Source organism: Typopeltis vanoorti, chromosome 24, assembly GCF_054136105.1.
Source record: "Typopeltis vanoorti isolate ZY-2024b chromosome 24, IOZ_Tvanoo_1.0, whole genome shotgun sequence".
NCBI classification, from domain to species: Eukaryota; Metazoa; Arthropoda; class Arachnida; order Uropygi; family Thelyphonidae; genus Typopeltis; species Typopeltis vanoorti.
Window position 1 is genome coordinate 22,148,701 of NC_143572.1, and position 24,079 is coordinate 22,172,779.

General features: G+C 33.7%; 1 protein-coding gene across 1 annotated transcript in view; it reads left to right on the plus strand.

Moving 5' to 3' along the window:
- Nucleotides 1-24,079, plus strand: part of LOC150092995 (tyrosine-protein phosphatase non-receptor type 9-like) — a 284,280-nt gene that overhangs the window by 81,309 nt on the left and 178,892 nt on the right. The window contains exons 6-7 of the mRNA XM_090413471.1: nt 8,267-8,391; nt 23,714-23,819. Coding sequence (XP_090269597.1) covers nt 8,267-8,391; nt 23,714-23,819 — 231 coding nt within the window. The remainder of the gene's footprint in view (nt 1-8,266; nt 8,392-23,713; nt 23,820-24,079) is intronic.

The window sequence follows — 24,079 nt, forward strand, 5'->3', positions numbered from 1 at the left end:
AAGTATTTTTCACTTGTTTAGACTATAAATTGCATATTTAGTTTAATCCTTTATCCAAGTGTAAGCAAACAAAGTTTACGCCTGAAGTATCTTCAGGACTGGGGCAACTTGTGGCAAAGGTGGACTGAGTTCTGATCACTTTCCTTAGTATCCCATAATGCAAAGCACATCTCCTTGCAGACGTATAATGCTATGCATTATGGGAAAGGTCACTACCCAGACCGGTTTTGACCTTTATTGAGGTCTCTTTCAGTGGGAGCCAGACCCAGATTTCAAGCAATACAGAAGTCATATTTCCATATGCCAGTTGCCAAAAGGTGTCACACCTTATTATTAAATTACTCTGGATTAGAGAAAGATGTTGAAAGTTTTTTTCACTTGGTTAGACTATTTTATATATTTAGTTTAATCCTTTATTCAAGTGTATGCAAACAAAGTTTGTGCCTGAAGTATCCTCAGGATTGGGGAATCCATCCCTTCCCATAATGCATAGTATTATACATGTCTGCAAGGAGATGTGCTTTGCATTATGGGATACTAAGGAAAGTGATCAGAACTCAGTCCACCTTTGCCACAAGTTGCCCCAGTCCTGAAGATACTTCAGGCACAAACTTTGTTTGCTTACACTTGGATAAAAGATTAAACTAAATATATAATTTATAGACTAAATAGAAAAAACTATTTATTATTTGAATGCACAACTAGTTTAGTCTTCTGATAAGACTTCATCGGGTGCATAACATGAAAAGAGAAATACAAAAATATACATTACAGGAGAACAACAGCTATAAATTAACTTGCAAACATATTGCTGACATTTGAAGGCCTCCTGAATGTCATAATATTATTGGGTATGTTCACACAGGCATGATCTCTTATATGCCAAAGTTGAATAGCTGAAGAGTGACAATTAGATAGGTTATAGCTAAGATTAGTATTAATATGAACCGAATTGTGGACAATTTCTGTTAATTCTACAATTCTTCTCTCCAGCTCATCATAGCATCTAAAAATGTTTTCTGATTTGTTCCATATCACTAGGTGAGTGACAGAATCTTCACCATTAGGGTGAGCAGAATTAAGAACATGAATAGTGTAAGAACAGATAACTCTCTTCCTGAAATACTCTTATGCTAATGCATATTTCTCAGATTACCTTCTCATAACATATCTCAATATATTTACTGTCATGAGTAATAGAGACAATGCACAGAAATTACATTGTTTTAAATCCTTCAAGTATCTTTATAACTAGGCTACTTGTACATAGAGGATGTTGACTTCACATCAATTGCCTTACTATCTCATAATCACAATTAGCTCACTTCCTTTTGGATTTGTATATTGTTATGAATTATGGAGTAGTGACTGTTCCAAGGTCTGATTCAGTGGTAGCTAGGTTCAGGAAGTTAAATCATTGCAGACATCATATATTTTCCATAGATAAATAGTAAAATAGTGTATCACCATATTAAAGTATTCCCTGAATCAGAAATATCTCTCCAAGTATTTGTTTCACTTGATAATAAAGTAAATTACAATAGATAAGAAATTATATTCTTGTTTAAATCCTCTACCCAAACATAAACCAAAGTTTGCATGTGAAGTATCATCACAATTAGGCTACTTGTGTATAGAGTTGACTTCACATCAGTTGACTTAGAATCCCATGATGCACAGTATTAGAAGTGTGCTGTGCACGCTTCTAATACTGCACTATAACTATAAATAATAATAAATCCTGGAAAGGATCTGCAAAGAATTTTTATTCTTCAAATTAAATGGAGGAGTGTGAGAGGAAAAGTATAACTTTTATGAAATATTTTTAAACAGATTTATGTAAGTAATTATATTTGTACACTTTTATATTTATTGAATGCTTCCTTTGTATTTTAATTCTCTTGTTTTATTAAGTTTAAGAGACTAAGATAAGTAGTGTAATATATGAGATTGGAAAACTGGAATAATACTCGTGGTAGAACATAACTGTTTGCATAGGTGCTAGAAACGCGTGCACATTTTCATTCATGCATCAATTTAAACATGAATCTACAGTTCATCTGTAAAAGCTGCTTAACACGTTCGCTGCCACGCTCCTCGGGTATAGTTTGTTCCCGCACGCCAAGCACTTTTGCGTCTTCAAGGTCACAACGAGTAATTTCGTAGCCGGCTTATCAGACAGAATTTTGTTTCATACGCCATCTACGAGTAATCTCGTATCACCCCCACCTATATATTACATGTGCTGACGACTGTGTTTATTGTGTCTAGTGTCTAAAAACCTTCAGTTTTGCCATGACTAGTAAAAGAAAACTTACTGATAAAGAATTAGAAGCTTATGTTAATATGAGCGATGATGAATTTAATGAATTCATCATTACAAATGGAAGGATAAGAGGGAAGTTCTTTCAAACGATTTTCGATCTTTCTAATCAAAAGCTTTCTTACTATTCCGACTTATGAAAGACAATTAGATGGCCAAAGAAATTGGCAATTTTGATATATACATTCAAAATGCGCATAAATTTTATAATATAATTACTGGAAACCTCAATGACTGCGTTAAAATTTAGAGATCAATTTATCTCAGTTTTTGCTGGAATGAATGAGCTTACAGCATCACAGAATATCAGCAGGATTCGGGATCTTCATTATTTGGAAATTTTACCTCCTACAGAAAAAAAGAATCGCCCAAAAAAGCCATGCCAAGTATGTACACGAAACAAACAATGACTCGAAACACGTTGTTATTGTCCTGTTTGCCAGGAAAAACCACCATTGTGCGTGGAAAATTGTTTTGAAGTGTATCATTCGTAATTTGGATAAATTGGTTTTTATTTTATTGATTTTATTTTATTATTTTTATTGATTTTATTTTATTTTATTATTTTTATTGATTTTATTAGTTTTAATTTGATTTGCAAATTACGGGTTAACTCGTGCTTGGCATAGGAGGTCAGTAATCGACATATGAGTATATTCATAGTTGGCTTCTGAGGCACATATATAATATACTATATTTTAGCTGAAATTATTTCCCTTCTACCAAGCCTCCAGACATGCTCTCCGCTTTATTCACAAGCGAAGGGTCCAAATTAAGGTACTTATACCAAGGGTTAACTCGTGCTTGGTATAGGAGGTCGGTAATCAACATACGAGTATATTCGTAGTTGGCTTGTGAGGCTCATATACCAACTACGAGTATACTCATAGTTGGCAGCAAACATGTTAACTTGAATTCTTTTTAAAACTTATGTTTTTCTTATCAGTATGATATTCATTTTTATCCTGCCTAAAACTAAACAATCACTTCCAATTTCAGACTCGTATACTTTTGTATCCCGAACCAGGTTGACAATATCACTATTAACAATAATATAGTCAATAAGACTCTTTTTTTCTTGTGTCTTCTCTTCATGTGAATTTGTGCACATCTTTAAAATCGTTTGAAACATGGTATTAGTAATGACTAGTCTATGTCCTGAACAGACACCTATTCAGGACAGATGTGTCCACAGACATGTTAATAATAATTATGTTAAATATGCCATTTATTTGTATTTATCTTTATGATTGTATGTTGCCTTTGTTTTATATTTATCTTTATGGTTCTTATCTTATTCATATTTTTGTCTTACAAACTCCTTTTTTATATACTTCTTTATGTGTGCCTAACCAATTCCTAGATTGGTTGGCATTCACTCTAACACACTCTAAATAGATATCGGTACTAATTGCAATTGTGGCCAATGATCTATTACTTAAACACATTCATCAAAATCCCTCCCGCTATGATTCTAATTTTTGCAAGTGGTAATTTGTAATCTCGAATTCAGGCATGAGTCAGGTATATGTAACAAAACATGTTTATTGGAACAAATAACAATTAACAAATCCAACAAAATTGGATTAAAATACTAAACTTCCAAATCTCTTACTAGGTTAATATCTCATGCTACGCTAGTTACACAATGCTAAACTTATCAAAAATGCACTCAGGTCACAATACTAATCGTACAAAACAATAGAACTAAATGACGATATTACTTTAAATCAATTCTCTTATGCATGCTACTCTTAAAGATATTTCATACAACTTGTTACTATCTGATAAAGGTCATCCACGAAATACAAATACACATATAATTTCAGTCACATGCAACTATATAGATTCATTCCAGACATTTCTTTGTTCAACAGAATTATGCCATCTCAAATTACGAATTCTTATCAGAGTTCTCTATGGATTGTCCACATAACTTAGTCTAACATTAATTTCTATCTCTTTCAAAACATACAGTAAAGGTCTTTACATTACCCAGTTCTTTCTGAAGGTCTGATAACTGCCACGTGTTGTTCAGGTCATCCTTCGATCAGTTGTCTCAGCGCCTGGCTTATGACTTCTACATTTTCCAAACTCAAACTTATTACTACCTCAACTGGGTTATCTCTGCTCCTTATCGAATGAGACATCCAACGACAGCACATTTTCTCCGTAGACCGGTGATTCGTGAGCGGCTCGTCGTGGGATCTTGTTCAGCATACTCAGAACGATTGCCCGCTGTTCAACATCATAGGACTGTGGCTCGTCCTTTTTCCGTCCACTGGTCAGGAATCCTTGAGGTGAAGTCAGGAACAAAAAAGCCCCGCAATATCGCACATATTGCCGTATATTCTCTTTCTTCTTTTGCGCACGACCCTTAATTTTTATGCCCTCAAGATGATCCTCAATTTCCTTACTGGCATTAGGTGCTGCCTTCTAGGGAAGCGTGCTTGCGTCATCTTTCTCGTATGCAGTACGCTGCGGCGTTACGCCGACACGTGCGTTTCAGACGCAACCTTTGCACTGGTGCTCTTTACTGTCTGTGATTTACGAAGTTCCAGACAGCTTAATAGGACAAAATTTAACTACTATTTCCTTCTTACAAAAATCATAATATCTGATAATTCTCCAGTTTAGTTTTCGACTACAAATATTTCTGATACAATTCATATACTATTACACAATTTCCTATACAACAAATCAGAACTTTCTGCTGGTGAGCAGGTATTATCTAAGTCAGCCAGAATTCTCATGTTAGATTCTGAATGAATAATTTCTTTAAATTTGTCCATTCAGGATCTAACAGTTACCATTATTATTAGGTTTGCAATTTTCTCTAAATTTTCTCAAAACATTTCTATATCCTTTGGATTCATTTCATACCCTGCTGTTAGATATCCAACAAAGACCGGCTTTTCTGTTTTCTTTTTCAGCTATTGACTCCCAAAATTCCTCCACTTCTTCCTTTGGAGAACCTTCAGTGAAATTATAGGTACAAATAAGTTGATCATGTTTTTGTGTTGAATACTATCACTACTTGTTCTTTTTCCTGATCACTGTTGCCCAAATATAACAGCTTATATTTAAAATTTAGCAGGATCTTACCTGTCTTCATCTCAGTAACACCACTTGTGTCTGCATGGGTTTATGTTGTTCTTCTGCTAGTTAAGCTTCTTTTGATACTTCTTATGTTGATGGTGCCTGTCTTGAATTCTGTTGATATTGCATTTGTTCCAGTGACTTTTCAATATTCACTCTGGTTCCCTGACAATAACAGCAGATGGCCTTGTTTAACTTGGCAGCTCTCCAGCTATCATGAAATTTGATCCTATTGTACCATTGTTTTTTCTGATTTATAATGATACAGAATAGTTTGGTTGGCTTAATCCCAAATCTTCCATCCTGGTTTATCAGTACCCAGATGGATACCTGCTGATGGAAGTGTGCCACTAGAGTGAGGATTGGAAATTGGGTTAGAAGCCCTTGTCACTTCTCCTCATCAACCTTTGAAAGACTAAAGTGGAGGTCTCTTTTCAGTTATCTAACTTTAAACCTTAAATGATCCCATATGAATACCAACATAGAAAAAGCCATCATAAATCTGAAATGTGGAAAGGCAGCTAGTGTGGATCATATTCAATCAGAAATGAAAATGATAAGTAAGGAAGTATAAAAGTTTATTATTATTACATGATAATGAGTCTTTGGACTCCTTGGAGAGAGTCCAAAGACTCATTGAGGGAGGGCACCTACTCTACAACTGTCTGTTTCCACCACTCAATCCACCAACTATAGCGAACTGGATCGTCCACACCAATGCCATCTACTGGCCATCTTGTTAATACCAGTTATGTTATTTTCACTGAGTTAGAGGTTTTTAACTTTAAAAAAAGATTAATCACAGAGAAGTAGTCATAAACTCTGACAAAATTTCAGCATTTAGAATTTTGTCCACTAATTCCACATTATGTTATGGAAATGCAAACAGCTGCTTACAAATGTGCAACAATTTCAGTGTACAGATGTGCATACAATTTCATTATTAATTTGTTCTTGAAAATTATGATAATGAGAGCAGATTTTCAAAGTGTGTCTTTTGTGGTAGATATGACCTAGATATACTTTTAGAATGCACTTTAATTACTTGGAAAAAGAATTTATATAAAAAAAAAAGAAAATTATTATTTCCAGAGACCACCAGGGAATCGGGAACTTGCCAAAATGACAGGAACTGTTCTGTAGAATGTTTTCTAAAGACCATGTTTATGTGAAGAGCGAAGGGATGTTGCTAGAGAAATGCTTCTTTACTGCAAACATACTGCATTTAACTTGTTTTTATTCATCTTATTTAACTCAGTCCCATTGCTAGTGTTGCTCCCAAGTTCAGTCAGTTAGCATTCCTTTGCTATTTCATGTAATTTGTCACTGGTATGCAGTATTCAAGAAAACTGAGTTGCAGGTTTATAGTTTTTGTACTGCACTGTTTTATATATATATATATATATATATATATATATACACACACGAGGTGTGGCTATTAAATAATGAGACAAAGTGTGCTGTGAATCGTCTGCTTGTAGCAGTGGAATGTGCTTGCGCCGTGAATGAACTTGAAGGTTCTAGAAGCAGTTGAGATGCGCATTGTTCACTGTCACTCGTAGTTAGTCTGTAGACAGTTATAAAAGAAACACATGTGAAGTCGCTTTGCCGGAATAATGTGTAACATTAAACTCGAGCAGTGCATTAATCTCAAATTCCTTGTGAAATTAAAGAAATCACTGACCGAGTGTTTGAAACTTGCAGGAAGTGTACGTGATAATGTAATGTCACGTGCGCAAATGTTTGAATGGCACAAGCACTTTGCTGAAGATCGAGAAAATGCTGAAGATGATGAACAACCAGGTCGCCCTGTCACAGCAGCAACCGAACAGAACATTGAGAAAATTAATGAAATTGTCTGCAACAATCGCCAATTAAGCATTTGGATGATAGCAGACATGGTGCACATTGATAAGGAGACTGTATGACAAATTTTGCATGAGCAATTGAACATGAACAAAGTCTGCACCAAAATGGTTCCCAAAAACTTGTGTCAAGAGCAGAAAGACATCTGAAAACAAATTTGCACTGACATCATGGAACGGCTGACAGGAGAAGATCATTGCATATGAATGAGACTGGATTTTCCAGTATGATCCAGAAACAAAGAGGCAATCGATGCACTGGAAAACTCCATCACAAAGAATGAATAAAGCAAGAATGAGCAAGTCAAAACCGAAGGCAATGCTGATCTTTATTTTTATATCAATAACATGGTAATTCTTGAATAGGTACCAGAGGGTTAGACAGTTAACCAACATTATTACCTTGAGGTAATAATATTGACCAAGCTGAGAGAACAAGTGAGGAAGAAGAGACCCAATCTGTGGAAGAACAATGCTTTGATTCTCCATCAGGACAATGCTCCAGCTTACAGTGCACTGCCTGTAAAGCAGTATCTGGCTGATAAGAAGATCCCAGTGTTCGACCATTCACCTTACTTGCCAGACTTAGCTCCATGCGACTTTTATCTTTTTCCAAAGTTGAAATCTGCATTTGAAGGGCACTCATTTTCAGTCAGTGGATGAGCTAAAGGAGAAAACAGCAGTGCTACTGAAGCAGATAACACCTGATGACTTGGAGCACTGCTTCCAACAATGGAAAATTTGTGTACAATGGTGTATAAATAGAGAAGGGGAGTATGTTGAAGGGAATAACAATTAAGTTGTACAATTGTAATAATAAACCACATTTTTGCAACCAGTCTTGTTATTTAATAGCCACACCTCGTATAAACAATGATAAAATTGTGTAACATCTTAATGATTACATATTAATGAATTTAATATGTTCAACCTCAAGTTTAAATTTTTGTTTCTGAGAAAAAAAATTCACTTTTTACAGCCAAACAGAGATAATAATGGAGCTGCTATTGTTGTGTTTACTGCTTGCAAACATAACCCTATTGAAACATCTCATCAAACCACACTTCAAGGAGTTGTATATCAACTAGATGTTGCCTTGGAAAGGTGATTTTATTTTTAAATCTGTTGTTCAGTTACAAAATATTCACTGAAATTATAAATGCTGTTTATATTTTTATTATTACAGTGTCATCTTGCAATTTTGTCATTTGTTTATTCATTCTTAAGAACTGCATTACAGATCGTAAAGATTTGAATTCTGTTAGTTGTTTGTGGTTTCACATTAGAAGTAATGTAGGAGTTGAATGACATGTAAAATTTGGTCACCATTTTCTTCTTTCACATACAACTGACTTAGTTTATTTTGTGCAAATGGTGCAGGCTCTATCACCTGACAGAATATGAATTTTGAGTATCTCACAAAAGCCATGAGTATGAAGAGTTGGTGAATATTGGAAATGGCATGACAGTGCAGAAACTGTTAACATTAAAATCTTTGGTTGAGGTAAAGCCTTCTGCTGCTAATGCATGTTGTGATAAATTCTGACATCGAGGCATATTACGATGTCACAGGATTTTCTGTAATCCTGATGAAGTGAAGCGAATTGCTAAATTTTCCAAAAGACATAAAGGAAAATTTTGAAGAAGGCATTATGGGACTGATCAAATTGCATTTGGCTGAGATTGATTGAGAAAAGTTTTAATATTGACATCAGTAAGTATATAAGTGAGATTGAGGGATATTTCCTTGGTTTGGAAAGTGAGTTTGAATAAATACTATCTGAGATGTAAGTAAACTGTAGGGGAATTTCAACTTAAGTTGAGTTGCCTAGTCTTATATGGAGGTGTGAGAGTTTTTCCTCTTGCAAAACACAGCCCAGCTGGAGAACGTAAACATCCAGAATTAAGGCATCATATTCATAGATACTGTGTCCATGATGTGAAATAACCAGTCAACTTAAAATGGCAGATGTGATTGATTCTGAAGTTCTTCATAAACTGACAGTTTATTAAAAAAAAAAAAAAAAAAAAAAAAAAAAAACCTTCAGAGAGAAATGAACAGAACAGCTATTTTACTCTGGAGTATATGATGACCTTCATTCAATTAATCAGAATACCCGATAACCCAAACCACTCTCCAAATACCCTAGACCTCTTCCAGACCAATGACCCTTCCAAATACACAGTGAATGTAGAGAGCCTGTTACATATATATAATATTAGTGTAAATAAATGGAGGAATTAATATATTTTATTACATATCTCAGTCTCTTTCCATTTTTTTTAAATATAAGATTGCTTTAAATAAGTAAGTTGCCTAAATCATTAAAGCATAAAAACATGTATCTGAATGAAAGTTATCAGTAAAAGGTGATTTCATTTCTCAAGAAGTTTTTTTTTTTTTTTCACAAACTTTCAATTTATGAAGAACTTCAGAATCAATCACATCTCTCATTTTTAAGTTGGCTGATTATTTTGAGAAAGATGTTGAGGAAGAGTGCAACAGCTATTGAAGTTGTTTTGTTTTGTTGTTGTGGAGATCGGAATGAGAATGTGGGTTCCTTTTTGAGAGAGAAGAGTTAAAGTTTAAAGGAAGATTTATTTGAAAGTGTTTTCTTTCAATTGATGAATGACCATCTTCTGGTAGTCATTCACCAATTGAGGTGGGGGTGGGGAAACAAAACAAAAAATTTAGAAGTTTTTTTTTTTTTTAAGGATAAACAGCAGCACAGTTTTTGCTAACCTAAATTCCTGTAGCAGTTTTGGTGCATATTTGTTTTCTTCACCTTTTGTGTGTGTTTGTTAATAGATGAAGTTCAAGTCAGAACATTTATTTGCTTCAAGACAAAATTGTTTTCTTCTAATACTGCAGATAAGAAGGAAACTGTATACTGAAAGAAAAAGGAATTGATTCCATCAGTATGAAAAGATTCTTTAGAGAACTATCAAGCCAACAATTTATTCTAAGTGGATAATTTTCCTAATAAGGTGTTGTTTAGACTGAATTCTGCTGAAGTAGACTTCAGTGTAAACAGGTTTTTTGCACTTAAGTTTCTGTTTAAGGTAAGAAAATTATTGAAGAAGAATGTAACTCTGAATCATATTGAGGTGACTCATTTTGGACCTGATTGCACTTAATGTTGAGGAAAGCCAGAGTTGTTAATTTCTAGATATGATTAGTGAAGAAGTTTTTTTTTTCTTTCTTTTGCTCTTAGAAAATTTTTCTTTATTCCTGAAATTAAACATAAATGTGTCAGAAAAAGATTACTTATGAAAAATGTTTTAAACAAATTTATGTAAATAATTATATTTGTATATTTCTTTATATTTATTATATACTGCTTTTTTGTATAAAGAAAAAAATATAAAAATACATACATCAATGTTTCATAATTTTCACGCTGTAATGAGCAAATTGTTATTTCTAATCAACGATTTTTCTATTGCAGAATTATTTCAAAAATATAATCTATGCAGATAGACTGATTCTACTGTAGTTATTTTTCTATTTATAATGTAGTGTTAAAGTGCAGTAGCATATAGGAATTAAACCTATGATCACATAGTTCAATTGTTTGACCAAGAATTTTATTGAAGAATGAATCTTTGCTGTCAGTCAACTATGCTCCATCTAATGACAGAATATCTATATTTAGTGCACTTTAACACTGCATTATATTTGAAGAAATATGTATAGTAGGATCTCTTTCCATTGCCTGGATTATATTCCAGAAATAACATGGCAAAGGACAAATCCTTTAACAAATAAAAATGAAATTTTCGAGAATGCTTATTATGTTTGTTGTGAGGTAATTTATCAAAAAAAGTTATTTTGTTAAATTATCATAATCACATTCCTGATATGTACCTGCAGGGGGTGTACAGGATAATTATGATAGTACTACATGAAAAAGTTGTGTAATTATATGGTGGGTTTACTTTTATTTATTATATTCTTTTTTATATATATCTTTATTATTCTCTTTATCCTATCTCTCTATCTTATCTCTTTATATCTCTGTATATAATTATATGTTTAATGCCTTTTGATTACCTTTGTTATGTACTTCTAATTATTTTTCCTTGTCACTCTTTAGTATATCTTTAATATCTCCTTACGCTAAACTGCCTTCTGCACTTGCCTACTTATTCTTCGAACACCAGAAAATTTATTTGATTAAAAGCTGTGCCACTGATGTTTGTTTTCTATTAACAAGAAGTGTAAAAATGCATCCAGTAGTTTTCCATTTACCCTCAGAATATCCCTAATTTAATTAGTATCAGCAGTCGTGGTCTACTATCTATCCTTTACTATCCTTTCTCCTGGGTTCCTGCTAATAGGCTCTAATATTTTTTTGGAACAGTGCATCAAATAATTAAGAATCAGGCGACACTTATTTAATATTTAAACAACAAAATTTAATTCACATAAGACAAATTTACACTGCATTTGCAGTAATAGAAAAAAACATCTCAATTCAAATCTGCATAAATAAATTAGTTAAGTTCCTACATTTTACTCACACAAATCATATCACATATTTAACTAATTTTCTTAATATAACATAAATCATTTATACTGAGCAATGGTACTTATTACTTAATTGTTAACTCTTATTCATCGAACACATAGACAGTATCTTTTACAATTGCTCCTTCCTTTCTATGCTGGGAATATTCTATAGGCGAGTTTCACCAATTCAGCAAACAGTTACACTATGACTTATTTCAACTACAAATTCCTGACAATCAATTACTTTATAATCTTCAACTGCTAAATATGCCTATTTAGATCAGCTTCTGCTTTACAGTCCACTAATAAAAGTTCTCTTAAAAGCTCAAGAAAATTTAACAAACGGGTCAACTCACTTTATAGCTGTTACCCACTGTGCACTTGGCTTCGAACTGGACTTCTGTTCCCTTTTCTTCCGTGTCAGGTTTTTCTCTCCCTCTTCATGCCGGCGATAGATTCATTGATGCCTCTGGGATGCTGTACTCATCGCACTTCGGATGAAGATTATCGGCTTGTGGAATACTTGCATGCGCGCTGGACTAATGGAGCAATTTCTTCCCTCTGGTTAACAGCTCCGGCGAAGACTCGTCAATTCGTCATCAAATATCTGCTTTGCCTGGCGGATTGGCTCCTCGTCATCTTTCTTTTAGATCACTGGCATGTTTTCTCCTGAAGTCGCATTCCCGATGACGTACATCTGTCGGATAACTGCTGATGACTGACCGACGATCTCTGGATCACTGATGAAAATTTCTGGAACCGATGTTACAATCTTTTCGCCAATGCCTTTTATTTGGTCACTTGCGAATCCTTGCACAGAGATTTGTGACCCCCGAACATTTTGGTGAAATCCCTTGATCCTTTTCTCAGACTGACCCTTCCTTTGTTTTTCTCCAACACTCCCTAAATCCTGTTCGTTCTGGCAGCGGACATTCGTTTGAAGCTTTTGCGGTCCACCTAGCACTGACCTTGAGCATTTCCATGTTGAACACACAAAATTTGACATCTTTACAAAGAGCTAAAAATATACTGTTTACTAGTGGCAAGATATTGCCTTAATACTACACCTTCTAGAATATTCCCTTATTTGGCAGAGAGCATATACAATTCCCATTGGGATTATTTACATTTAAACAAACATTATGTACAAGTTACAATTCTTACTGGGCTTGACCTTGGTAAAATTTATGTAAAAATATTTAGACTTTTTGGAGCTACATAAATATTTTTACAGTTACACCATTACTAACTTCCAGTCAACAATTTTCCTCCAAATTAATCTGCTATCTGTGAAGATTCTGTCTTTTAAGGCACTTTTTACTGTGTCAAACAATCTGCATCTTGGTCTTTCTCTGAGTCTTTTCGCTGCCAACCTGGTAAAGAACACTTATTTTGCTAATCTTTCCTCTCTCTTCCATTCTGTTTTTTACCATATCACCTGAAATTAGCTCTGCTAACACATTCCTGAATGCTGACAATTGCAAGTTCTTTCCTAATATTCTCATTTTTTAATATGATACTGTCATTGATGCTATCTGGTCACTCCATTCATCTTTCTCAGAACTCTCATATCAGAGTTCTGCAGTCTTTGATTTGTGTTTTAAAGTGTTTTATTTCTAATCCAGCTGTCAGATCCATAAATTAAAATTGGTTTAAACACCATCTTGTATACAGCTAATTTAGCATTTTGACTAATTTCTTTTTTATTTCATATAAATTTATTCAGCTGGCATCCTATCACACCAAATTTACTGATTCTGTTGTCTATTTCCATATTTATACCATTCACTAAATATTGTGCCTTAATAGCTGAAATTTTTACTTGTTCTATAGGTTCACCATTCAGATACAGTTGATGTTTTCTGCCTATTTTCATTATCTTTGTCTTTTTATTGGTGATTTTCATACCAAATTTATTACAACACTTATTTAATTTAGTCAGGAAATCTTGCAGACTTGTACTGGATTTATTCAAAAGTATAACATCATTTGTATTAAGTAAAGAGCTAAGATTAACATCACTAATTTTGATATTAAATTTAATGCCATTTCCTTCATAATGTGATCCATATAGATAATGAATAACAGTGGATATAACGTGCACCTTATCACACACACACACACACACACACACACACACACACACACACACACACACCTGATTTTACCTCAAGCCATCTTCCTGTACCTCATTCAAGTCTAACTGCTGACTTACAGTTTAAATAAAGCCTATGTATTACTTGATATAATGTTCCATTTATACCAAATAACTGTAGTGTTTTGAAGAGCTTTTCTCTTGGCATCTTGTCATATGTCTTTTCCAGATCAACAAAACTTAAATACAAATCCTTGTTATATTCCCAAGATTTCTCAACTATTTGTCTTAAAGTGAAAATATGATCCTGACAACCTCTATTTGGCCTGAATACAGATTGTTCTCAAAGCTTCCCTTCCACAATTTTTCTTAACCGTTTCTAATTATACTTGAATAAATCTTACCAGGAACACTCAGTAGTGAAATACCTCTGTAATTCTCGCATTGTTTTATTTCCCTTTTTATGGATGGGTACTATGAGAGCTCTGCTCCAATCATCTGGAATTCAACACTCTGGCCAGGCCTTAATTATGCAGTTCAGTCATTGTAAAACTTTTATACCTCCATATTTGAGCATTTCTGGCTGAATTTCATCTACTCCAGCTGCCTTTTCACATTTCATGTTTTTAATTTCTTCTACTTCAAGTATTGATATGTATTCTAGATTGCATTCTGACACTGCTTGTTCACTTAGTAGTTTCAAAGTAATTACTCCAGATATCTAGAATATCTTCAGTTTTCATGTCACCTTTATCATCTCTGATTTCTTTTACAGTACTCTTTCCTCTATTTCTAAGTGTTTTCAATAGCCTCCAGAATATTTTGTTGCCTTCGTGATATTTATTTTCTATGTTTTTACCAAAGTCTTCTCATGACTTTTGTTTAGCTAGTTTTACACAGTGCTTTGCTTAATTAATTTTTCTCTGCATTCTCTAAGAGCACAAGCTAACTTACTTGCCAGGAACTCTTTTCTTCACTGCCTCTTTAACTTCCTGAGTTCACTATGGAGTTCTGATTTTAATGTTCTTACAGACAACAAGATATTATGATAGCATTACATGAAAAGTTTATATCATTACTAACTTTCTATCCACAGATCTCCTCTGAATTAATCTTCTATCTGTCAAAACTCCACCATTGTAAGATCTTATACTTTGATCTTCTATGGCACTTCTTACTGTATTGGTTCACCTAGATTTTGGTTTTCCTAGTCTTTTTCCTACAAACCTGTCAAAAAAAAAAAAACACTTGTTTTGCTCACCCTTCTGCTAACACATTCATGAATGTTAAGTGTCAAGTTCCTTCCTCATAAACTTGTTTTTAATACGATCCGATCCTACTATTAATGCACTATCTATTTGCTCCCCTGATATTTCTCAAAACTTCACACATACCTATGGTTTTCAGTCTTTGGTAAATTGTTTATTTCTATCCTAGCTTTCAAATCCATAAGTTAAAATTGGTTTGAACACCGTCATGCATACAGCGAGTTTAGTGTTTTGACTGATTTCTTTCTTATTCCATATAAACATATTTGACTTCTGACCATACTTTGCTAATTCTGCTGTGAATTTCCATATTTAATTTGCCATCTTCACTAAAAATTTGTGTCTGAATAGTTAAAATGTTTTACTTGTTCTATAAGTTGGGTTTATTCAGGATGCAATTGATTTTTTTTGGTGTTCCTGCCTATTTTCATCTCTGTCTTTTTATTATTGATTTTCACACCAAATTTATTACAGCAATTAATCCTGAAGACTTGTACTGGGTTTATTTAGGTGTATAACATCATCTGCATAAAGAGCTCAGATTAACATATTCAATTTTGATATCAGGTGTAATAAACGCCTAGACATGCAGGTTATTTTACATGGAAAGGGAAAATATACAGCAATGCTCCCCCCCCCCCCCTCTAGCCAATTTCTACATAGAACACTTGGAAAAGCTAGCTATCATTACAGCCACTCTCAAACCAGTGTTTTCGCTATGCTGTGTTGATGATGTGTTTGCTATTTGGCCGCATAGTCTAGACACATTGGATACATTCTTAGCACATTTAAATAACCAACACCCAAAAATCTACTTTATAATGGAACTGGAAAGTAATGACTGTCTACCCTTCCTGGATACACCAATCACACGTCTTCCAGATGGTTTCTTATCTTTTTCTGTTTATAGAAAACCCACATATACAGGGAGATATTTTCACAAAGTCACACCATCACCCATCTCAATGGTATGGTATCCTGAAAACACTAACCCACAGAGCTAGAGTGATTTGTTCGATGACTGTGCTCTCACTGCTGAACTCACTCACTTATGTCACACCTTCTTAACCAATAGCTATAATCCCTAGGATAGAAAACATACTAAATGCTCCCCAGAAATCCTCCCCCACTGTCTACCACAGAAGATTACAACAAAACTGTCACCATCCCGTACATTCAAGATGCATCTGAAAAGATATCTAGAGTGCTTAATAAATATCAGCTATGCACCATATTTAAACCTTATATCAAATTGGCAGCTCTCATCTGTTCACCCAAGGACAAATCTCTTCTTTATCACATCAGGAGTCTATGAAGTGTCCTGTTCATGTGATCGAGGAGAATTCTGGATATCCGCCTTAGTAAACATAAAAAATTCATCCGGCACTGTCATTATGGAAAGTCAGGTCGAGGAGACCATGCCTTAGATACCCCTGCACACAGGATTAATTGGAAAAAAAAAAAAAAAAGTGCCACACAGAAGTCGTCATAATCAGAGAGATAGATTGAGTGTTGTTTTTGGAATCAACGGAAGCTTTGAAACATACTCCGAACCTCAACAAGTATGGCTATATAAATTTGCCGAAAATTTGGTCGACAGTCATCTTAAGACTTAATTAATACATGCTTTCTCTCTGTGTTCTTCTTCCTCCACCTTCCCCCCCCAAAAAAAAATAGATGGCACCTAATTTGTTGAAAGTTTATTTTCCACTTGGTTAGACTATAATAAATTTAGTTTAATCCTTTATCCAAGTGTAAGCAAACAAAGTTTGCACCAGAAGTATCCTCAGGACTGAGGCAACTCGTGGTAAAGGTGAATTAAGCTCTCATCACTTGTCTTAGTATCTCCCATAATGCAAAGCAGAGGTGGTGATACTAAGGTGGAAGTAATGGAGAAGTCATATTTACTTATACGAGTTGCCAAGCGCAAACTTTGTTTGCTTACACTTGGATAAGGGATTAAACTAAATGTATTATAGTCTAACTAAGTGGGAAAAAAAAAACTTCCAACATTTTTCTCTAAATCCAGAGTAATTTAATAATAAGGTGAGACACCTTTTGGCAACTCGTATAGGTAAATATGACTTCTCCATTACTTCCACCTTAGTATCGCCACCTCTGGGTCTGGCTCCCACTGACGAGACCTCAATAAAGGTTGAAACCGGTCTGGGTAGTGGCCCTTCCCTTAATGCACAGCATTGTACATGTCTGCAAGGAGATGTGCTTTGCATTATGGGAAATACTAAGACAAGTGATGAGAGCTTAGTCCACCTTTACCACGAGTTGCCTCACTCCTGAAGATACTTCAGGCGCAAACTTTGTTTGCTTACACTTGGATAAAGGATTAAACTAAATTTATTATGGCACCTAATTAGGACTTTAGTCTTTGTGTTGTCTGCGGCAATTGTTTAAATTAGTCTCATTGTTATACCAGATTGTTGTTGTTTTGCGTACTGTGCCAAACTCTTTTTATGCTCTGAAGATGCTGGATATAATATCAGCAAATAAGTTAATAAATAGTATTATTTTCTTATCAGTCTGTGTTCTCATCAATACCATTAAAAATAAATTAAAATCAGGTATAATGTCATTTTCCTTTACAATGCGATCCATATAGATGATTAACATTGGAGATAATGTGTACTCATGTCTGATTTAACATCAAATCAGCTTCCTGTAACCAGCTTCAGCAGTCATGCTGAATTGCAACTGAAATTTAGGTATATTGCTTGATATACTTTATACTTTAGTGTGTCGCTTAATTTTCAAGTTACACCATGCAATCGTATCATCTCAAATGGTTTTTCTCTTGGCACTTGTTGTTTGCCTTTCCTGGATCTACAAACTTAAATACAGATCCTTTGTGTGTGTGTGTGTGTGTGTGTGTGTGTGTGTGTGTGTGTGTGTGTGTGTGTGTGTGTGTGTGTGTGTGTGTGTGTGTGGCCCCCACCCACTGAAGGTTTTTTTCGTAAACCTATAATACATTCGTACTATTAGTGGGCGAAGGATTTTTTTCTCCTATTTTTTATTTTTAAATAGTTCAGAAATCCTGTTCTACAGACCAAACATGTAACTTTCTCAAGTCACTTCATGCCTTCAATAAGTAGATTGGTAGTCTTCCACCTAAAGAAAATCAGAAACATCCATGCCAATGCCAGGATTTGAACCTGCAATCTGTTGGTTGAGTACGAATATGCTAACTACTCAGCGAACCAAGCTGGCATATTCCCATGATTTCTCAGCTTTTGTCTTGAAGTGAAATTCTGATCCTGACAACCTTTATTTGGCCTGAACCTGGCCTGCTCTTCATCAAGTTTCCCATTCACAATTTTTCTTAATCTTTTTTCAGGTATGCTTCCTAAATCTTATCAGGAACACCCAGCAGAGAAATTCCTCTGTAATTCTCAATTCAGTTTCATTTCCCCTTTTAATAGATGGATGTTGTGAGAGCTCTACTCCAATCATCTGGAATTCAGTACAGCCTATAATATTCTGAATTTTACAGTACAGCCACTGTAAAATTTTTATACCTCCATGTTTTGAGCATTCCAGGTCAAATATCTCCAGCTTGACTTTCTTCCACATTTCAGGTTTTTGATGTTTTTTCCTAACTCTGGTATTATGTACTCCTGATGGCATTTATCTTCAGTGTTGTTTTTATAACTGCGATGTTACTGCTTTGTTTCATTTCATTTGGTTCCCCTTCCTTATTGGAGGCCTGAAGTGACTAGAAAAAGTTCTATGTTTCATCTCTAGAGCAGGTTTCCAGACTATGTAAAAATAAATAAAAAATTACAAAAAATATACATGAAATTGATAAAAATGGAAAAAAAAGCCTTAGCCCACCCATGGTACAAATATACTATAGGTTTACTCATAACCTATAGTATAGGTTATTAGTAAAAAAAGAAAAAGCAAGCTTTCAAAGTAATTACTCTGTAGAATATTTTCTGTTTTCATGCACTTTTATTATTTCTGATTCCTTTTAAGGAATCAGAAGTGATAATGATAATCAGAAAATGATTCCCCTTTCCAACTTTTTCAGTAGCTTTTCAGATATTTATTTTCTGTGATCTTACTGAAATCTTCCCATGACTTTTGTTTCTCTTTTTACAGTTGCTTCTCTTTTTCACATTTTGTTTGTATTCTCTCAGTGCTCATGCTGACTCACTTGCCAGGAATTTTCAGTATGCTTTCTTCTTTTCCATGACTGTTTCTTTAATTTCTGGATTCATCATGGGGTTCTGACAACCTCACCACATGACTATCTGACTGAATGTTTTCTTCAGAATCTGCTACTGAATCTCCAAGGTTTATTTCTTGTTTTCAATCTCTTTCATTTTTTTTATTAATAATAATTATGCATTTGAATCTACAACTGCTCAACTTTGATTCTTTTTAAAACTTGTACACACTTTTCTTTTCAATATGATATCTTCCTATTTCAAATCCTCTGAATACTGTTGTGCCCTGAACCAGCATGAAGATATTGCTATGAATTTTTGATATACACAAAATAACACAGCCTTCTTATTTCTTGTATCTTTTTCCATCTTTTCTCTGTTTATTGGAGGTCTGAAGTGGCTTGAAAAAGTTCCATCTTTGTCTCTAGAGCAAGGTTTCCAGACTACATAAAAATAAATAAAAAATTACAAAAAATATATAAGAAATAAGAAGTCTGTGTTATTATTCATATTAATATATTCATATTAATCATTTTGGGAAAGATTTGGAGAATTGATAAAAATGGAAAATATTCTTAGCTCACCCATGGTAGAAATGTACTATAGGTTTATTAGTAACCTTTTGTGGGTGGGAAAAACATAAAAAAAAAAGTGTGCATAACTTTCTATTGGAACATGAATTTGTAATGACTAGTCCACATTCTGAATGGAAAACCATCAGATATTTGCTGTTATTTTTAGTTTTGCTATTTTCTCTAAATCTTTCCAAAAATGTTTCTATATGTCTGGTAATCATTTTCTACTTTACTGTTTAGATCTCCAAACAAGGATCATCTTTTTCTTTGTGCCAGCTACTTTCTCCAATGTCTCAAAAAATTCCTCCACTTCTTCCTTAGTTATCAAATATCTTCCTGTATCTCCCTCAATTTTAACCACTGACTTACAACTTAAATATAGACTACACGTTACTCGATAATATGCAATGTTGTGTTTACACTATAACTGGAGTGTTTTGAACAGCTTTTCTCTTGGTACTTTGTCATATGCCTTTTTCCAAATCTAGGAAATTTAAATATAGATCCTTGTATTTTTATATTTTACAAATTTATCAACTATCTGTCCTAAAGTGAAAATGTGATGCTCTGACAACATCTATTTAACCTGAACCAAGCTTTTGTTCTCCAAGTTTCTCCTCCACAGTTTTTCTTAGCTTAAGTATGTTTGCATATCTTACCTGGAACACTCAGTAGGGAAATTCCTCTGTAATTTTCATATTGCTCTACTTCCATCATCTGAAATTTGACCTTTTGACCCTGCATTCTGAATTATACAGTGCAGCAACTGTAAGAGTTTTATATCTCCCTACTTTGAGCACTTCATCTACTCCACTCCAGCTACCTTTCCAGGATTTTGGTTGCTTTTCTACCTTTTTAGGTAGAAAAGTAATCAAATATACTCTGGATTGCATTTCTCTTGAATATTTTGTATTATCACTATTTACCTTGTTGTTGCATTTAATAATCTTTCAAGGTAATTTCTCCAAGCTTTTTTGGGTATCTTTATCTTCAGTTTTCATATCACCATTATCATCTCTGAATTCTTTTTACAGTCTTTTTCCTCTATTTTTAAGCTTTCTCAATAGCCTCCAGAACATTTTCCACCTTCCTGATGTTTATCTTCTGTATTCTTACCAGTCATCTTTTGTTTAACTACTTTTACACATTGTTTTGCTTTCTTAAATTTTTCATCTGTATTCTCTAATAGCACATGCTGACTTGCTTAAACTTTTGATATGCTTTCTTCTTTTCCATGACTGCCTATTTTAACTTTTGAGTCCAATGTGGAGTTCTGATTTTTTTTTTTTTTAATATCCTTAGAGTAACTTCATATGTCACTTTTTGCTAAATTTTTTTTTTTTTTTTTTCAGAATCTCTTGCTGGGACTGCAAATTTGTTTCTTGTTTTCAAGCTTCTTTTCTTTCATGAATAATATTTCTGTATTTGAATCTGCAATTGACTTTTGAAAGTTTCTCAACTTTGATTCTTTTAAATACTTTCTTACATGTTTTTCTTTTCAGTATGATATTAATTTTTATCCTCTTCAAAACTAAATAGTGATCACTTCCTATTTCAAATCTCCTGATTTATCTTGTGTACTGGTTGAACTAGCATGAAGATATGTCAGAAATAATATTGTCAGTGAGACTTCTTTCTTACCTTCTCTCCATGGTATTAGTGATGACTGGTCTATGTCTTAAACAGAAATCCTTTTAAACACTTTTAAAAAAAAAATTTTAAAAACACTTTTAAAGAATCACTTTTTTGATTCTTTTAAACACTTTCTTACATGTTTTTCTTTTCAGTATGATATTCATTTTTATCCTCTTCAAAACTAAATAGTGATCACTTCCTATTTCAAATCTCCTGATTTCTCTTGTGTACTGGTGGAACTAGCATGAAGATATATGTCAGAAGTAATATTGTCAGTGAGACTTCTTTCTTACCTTCTCTCCATGTGAATTTGTGTGCATCTTTGTTGAAACACGGTATTAGTGATGACTGGTCTATGTCTTGAACAAAAATCCAGCAGGTGCTTATCATTATTATTAGATTTTTCCAAGACATTTTTATATGCCTGGTATAGTGGAGTTTCTATATGGAAGTCTCCTTTTCCTACTTTTTTGTTCAGATTTCCAACAAAGACCAAAACTTCTTTTTTGTGTGTGTGTGTCAGCTGCTTTGTCTAATGACTTAACAATTCCTTCTCCTCTTCCTTAGTAGATCTTTCTGTCAGATTATAGGGAGAAATAAGCCACTTTATCCATTTCCTCATTTTGATATTTCCCCACATCACTCTAAAATCTGCCAATCCAGAAGATTATTTTCATGTTTAGTGTTGAATGCTATAGCTCTCCCTTCCTTTCCCTGTTCATTATTACCTGAATAGAACATCTGATGGGTGTTATTTAGAAGAATCAAACCTGTTTGTCTTATTTGTTTTGGTAACACCAATTATGTGTATGTAACTTCACTAATTATTCTGCATTTCCACTTCTTTTTCATTGATACTTGATGCTTGAGTTGTGCTGATGTCAAGTTTGAGTTTATTCCAGTATATGACATTTCACTGTTCACTTTTGTTCCCTGACTACAACAGCATGAAATCCTGTTTAACGAGGAACTCTCCCAGTTAGCAGGACTTTCATCTTATTGTACCGTCTTTTGGCTTAAGCCTATAGAGAATTAAGTTTGGTCAGCTGAATCCCAAATCACCAACCCTTTGTCATTTGTTCTGTACCCAGTTGGATACCTACTATCAACGTATGTTACGTGAAAGGTTAGGATTAGACATTAGGTGAGAAGACCTGGTTGGTTCTCTTCATTCCTTAAAAGGCTATGTGGAGGTCTCCTTGTGTAGCATTGGTCCTTAAGCGATTCCTGTACCAGCCTGCTGAGTGGTTAATGCATCTACTCTCCAGGCTGTGGGTTGGAATTCCATCGTAGGTATGGATATTTGTAATTGTCTTTAAGTTAAAGTTGAATTTTTTTGCGTTGTGTGAGACCACTAGTCTGCTTATTGAAGGTCTGAAGTGGCTTGAAAATGTTTCCACATATCTGGTTTCTAGGGCAGAGTTTCTAGACCATGTAAAAAATAAACAAAAATACTAAAAAATATAAAAAGAATTACAAAAATAGAAAAAAATTAGCCTACACATGGTACTAATGTGCTATATGTTTACAACCTCTCATGGGATGAGAGTTGCATAAAAATACATTTTATACAAATTAAAAAATATATATTTGAATTAAAAGATAAAAAAAGTTTTTATGAAATTGCTAACTTGAAGTTTTCATGTTTCATGAAATGTTCTCTTGATTGTTAGTCCAATTACTGTTTATTTTAGCTACCAGGAGAGCAGTTATGTGATTTATATGTTCTACTGATATTTTATTTTTAAAAAATTAATTTGAAAATAATTTTAAAGAGTTGCATAAAATGATAAAAACTTTTATCATTTTATTTTATAGCTCCAGTGGAGAGAAACAAATTAATAAAATTGAATTAAACATATAAATATTTAAGTGAACTCTACCATTAGATTTTAGATGAAGTCATTCATCTGTATTTCATTCATATTGAAAGGCAGATGAGTGAATTAAAATACTTCTACATTTTCATTTGTTCATATTTGAATAGCAAAATTTTGAATAGGTAAGATGATTCTTAATTGAAATAAAATTGCAATTGACAAATCACTTCAAAGGAAATTCCACTGCTAATTTTAGATATTAACTTGTATAGATTGTATTATAAATTGGTATTGGTTTATTTGTACTGTTTTAACTTTGATTTTTCTCCCCTTTAGTCTTGAAACTCAGCGATCAGGAATTGTTTTTATTTACAATATGACTGGATCCAAGTATGCAAATTTTGATTATGAACTAAGCCAGAAAATATTAAATCTTTTAAAGGTATGAATTTTTTAGCTATATTTAAGGGCAACAAAAGCAGTTAACAATTTGTATGTATTTTGTGTAATGAGAATGAGGAGATATAAATAATTTTTTAAAACCATAGATACCGTAGTCAGATCTCGCTGTTCTGATATAGGGAACTGGTTACCTTTAACACACTACTGAAAAGTCATGGTGAAATCCCCAGTTTTCATTGCATATAGAACACCATGCCAAATCTACAACATCTACAATAACTACAATGCTATACATAATCA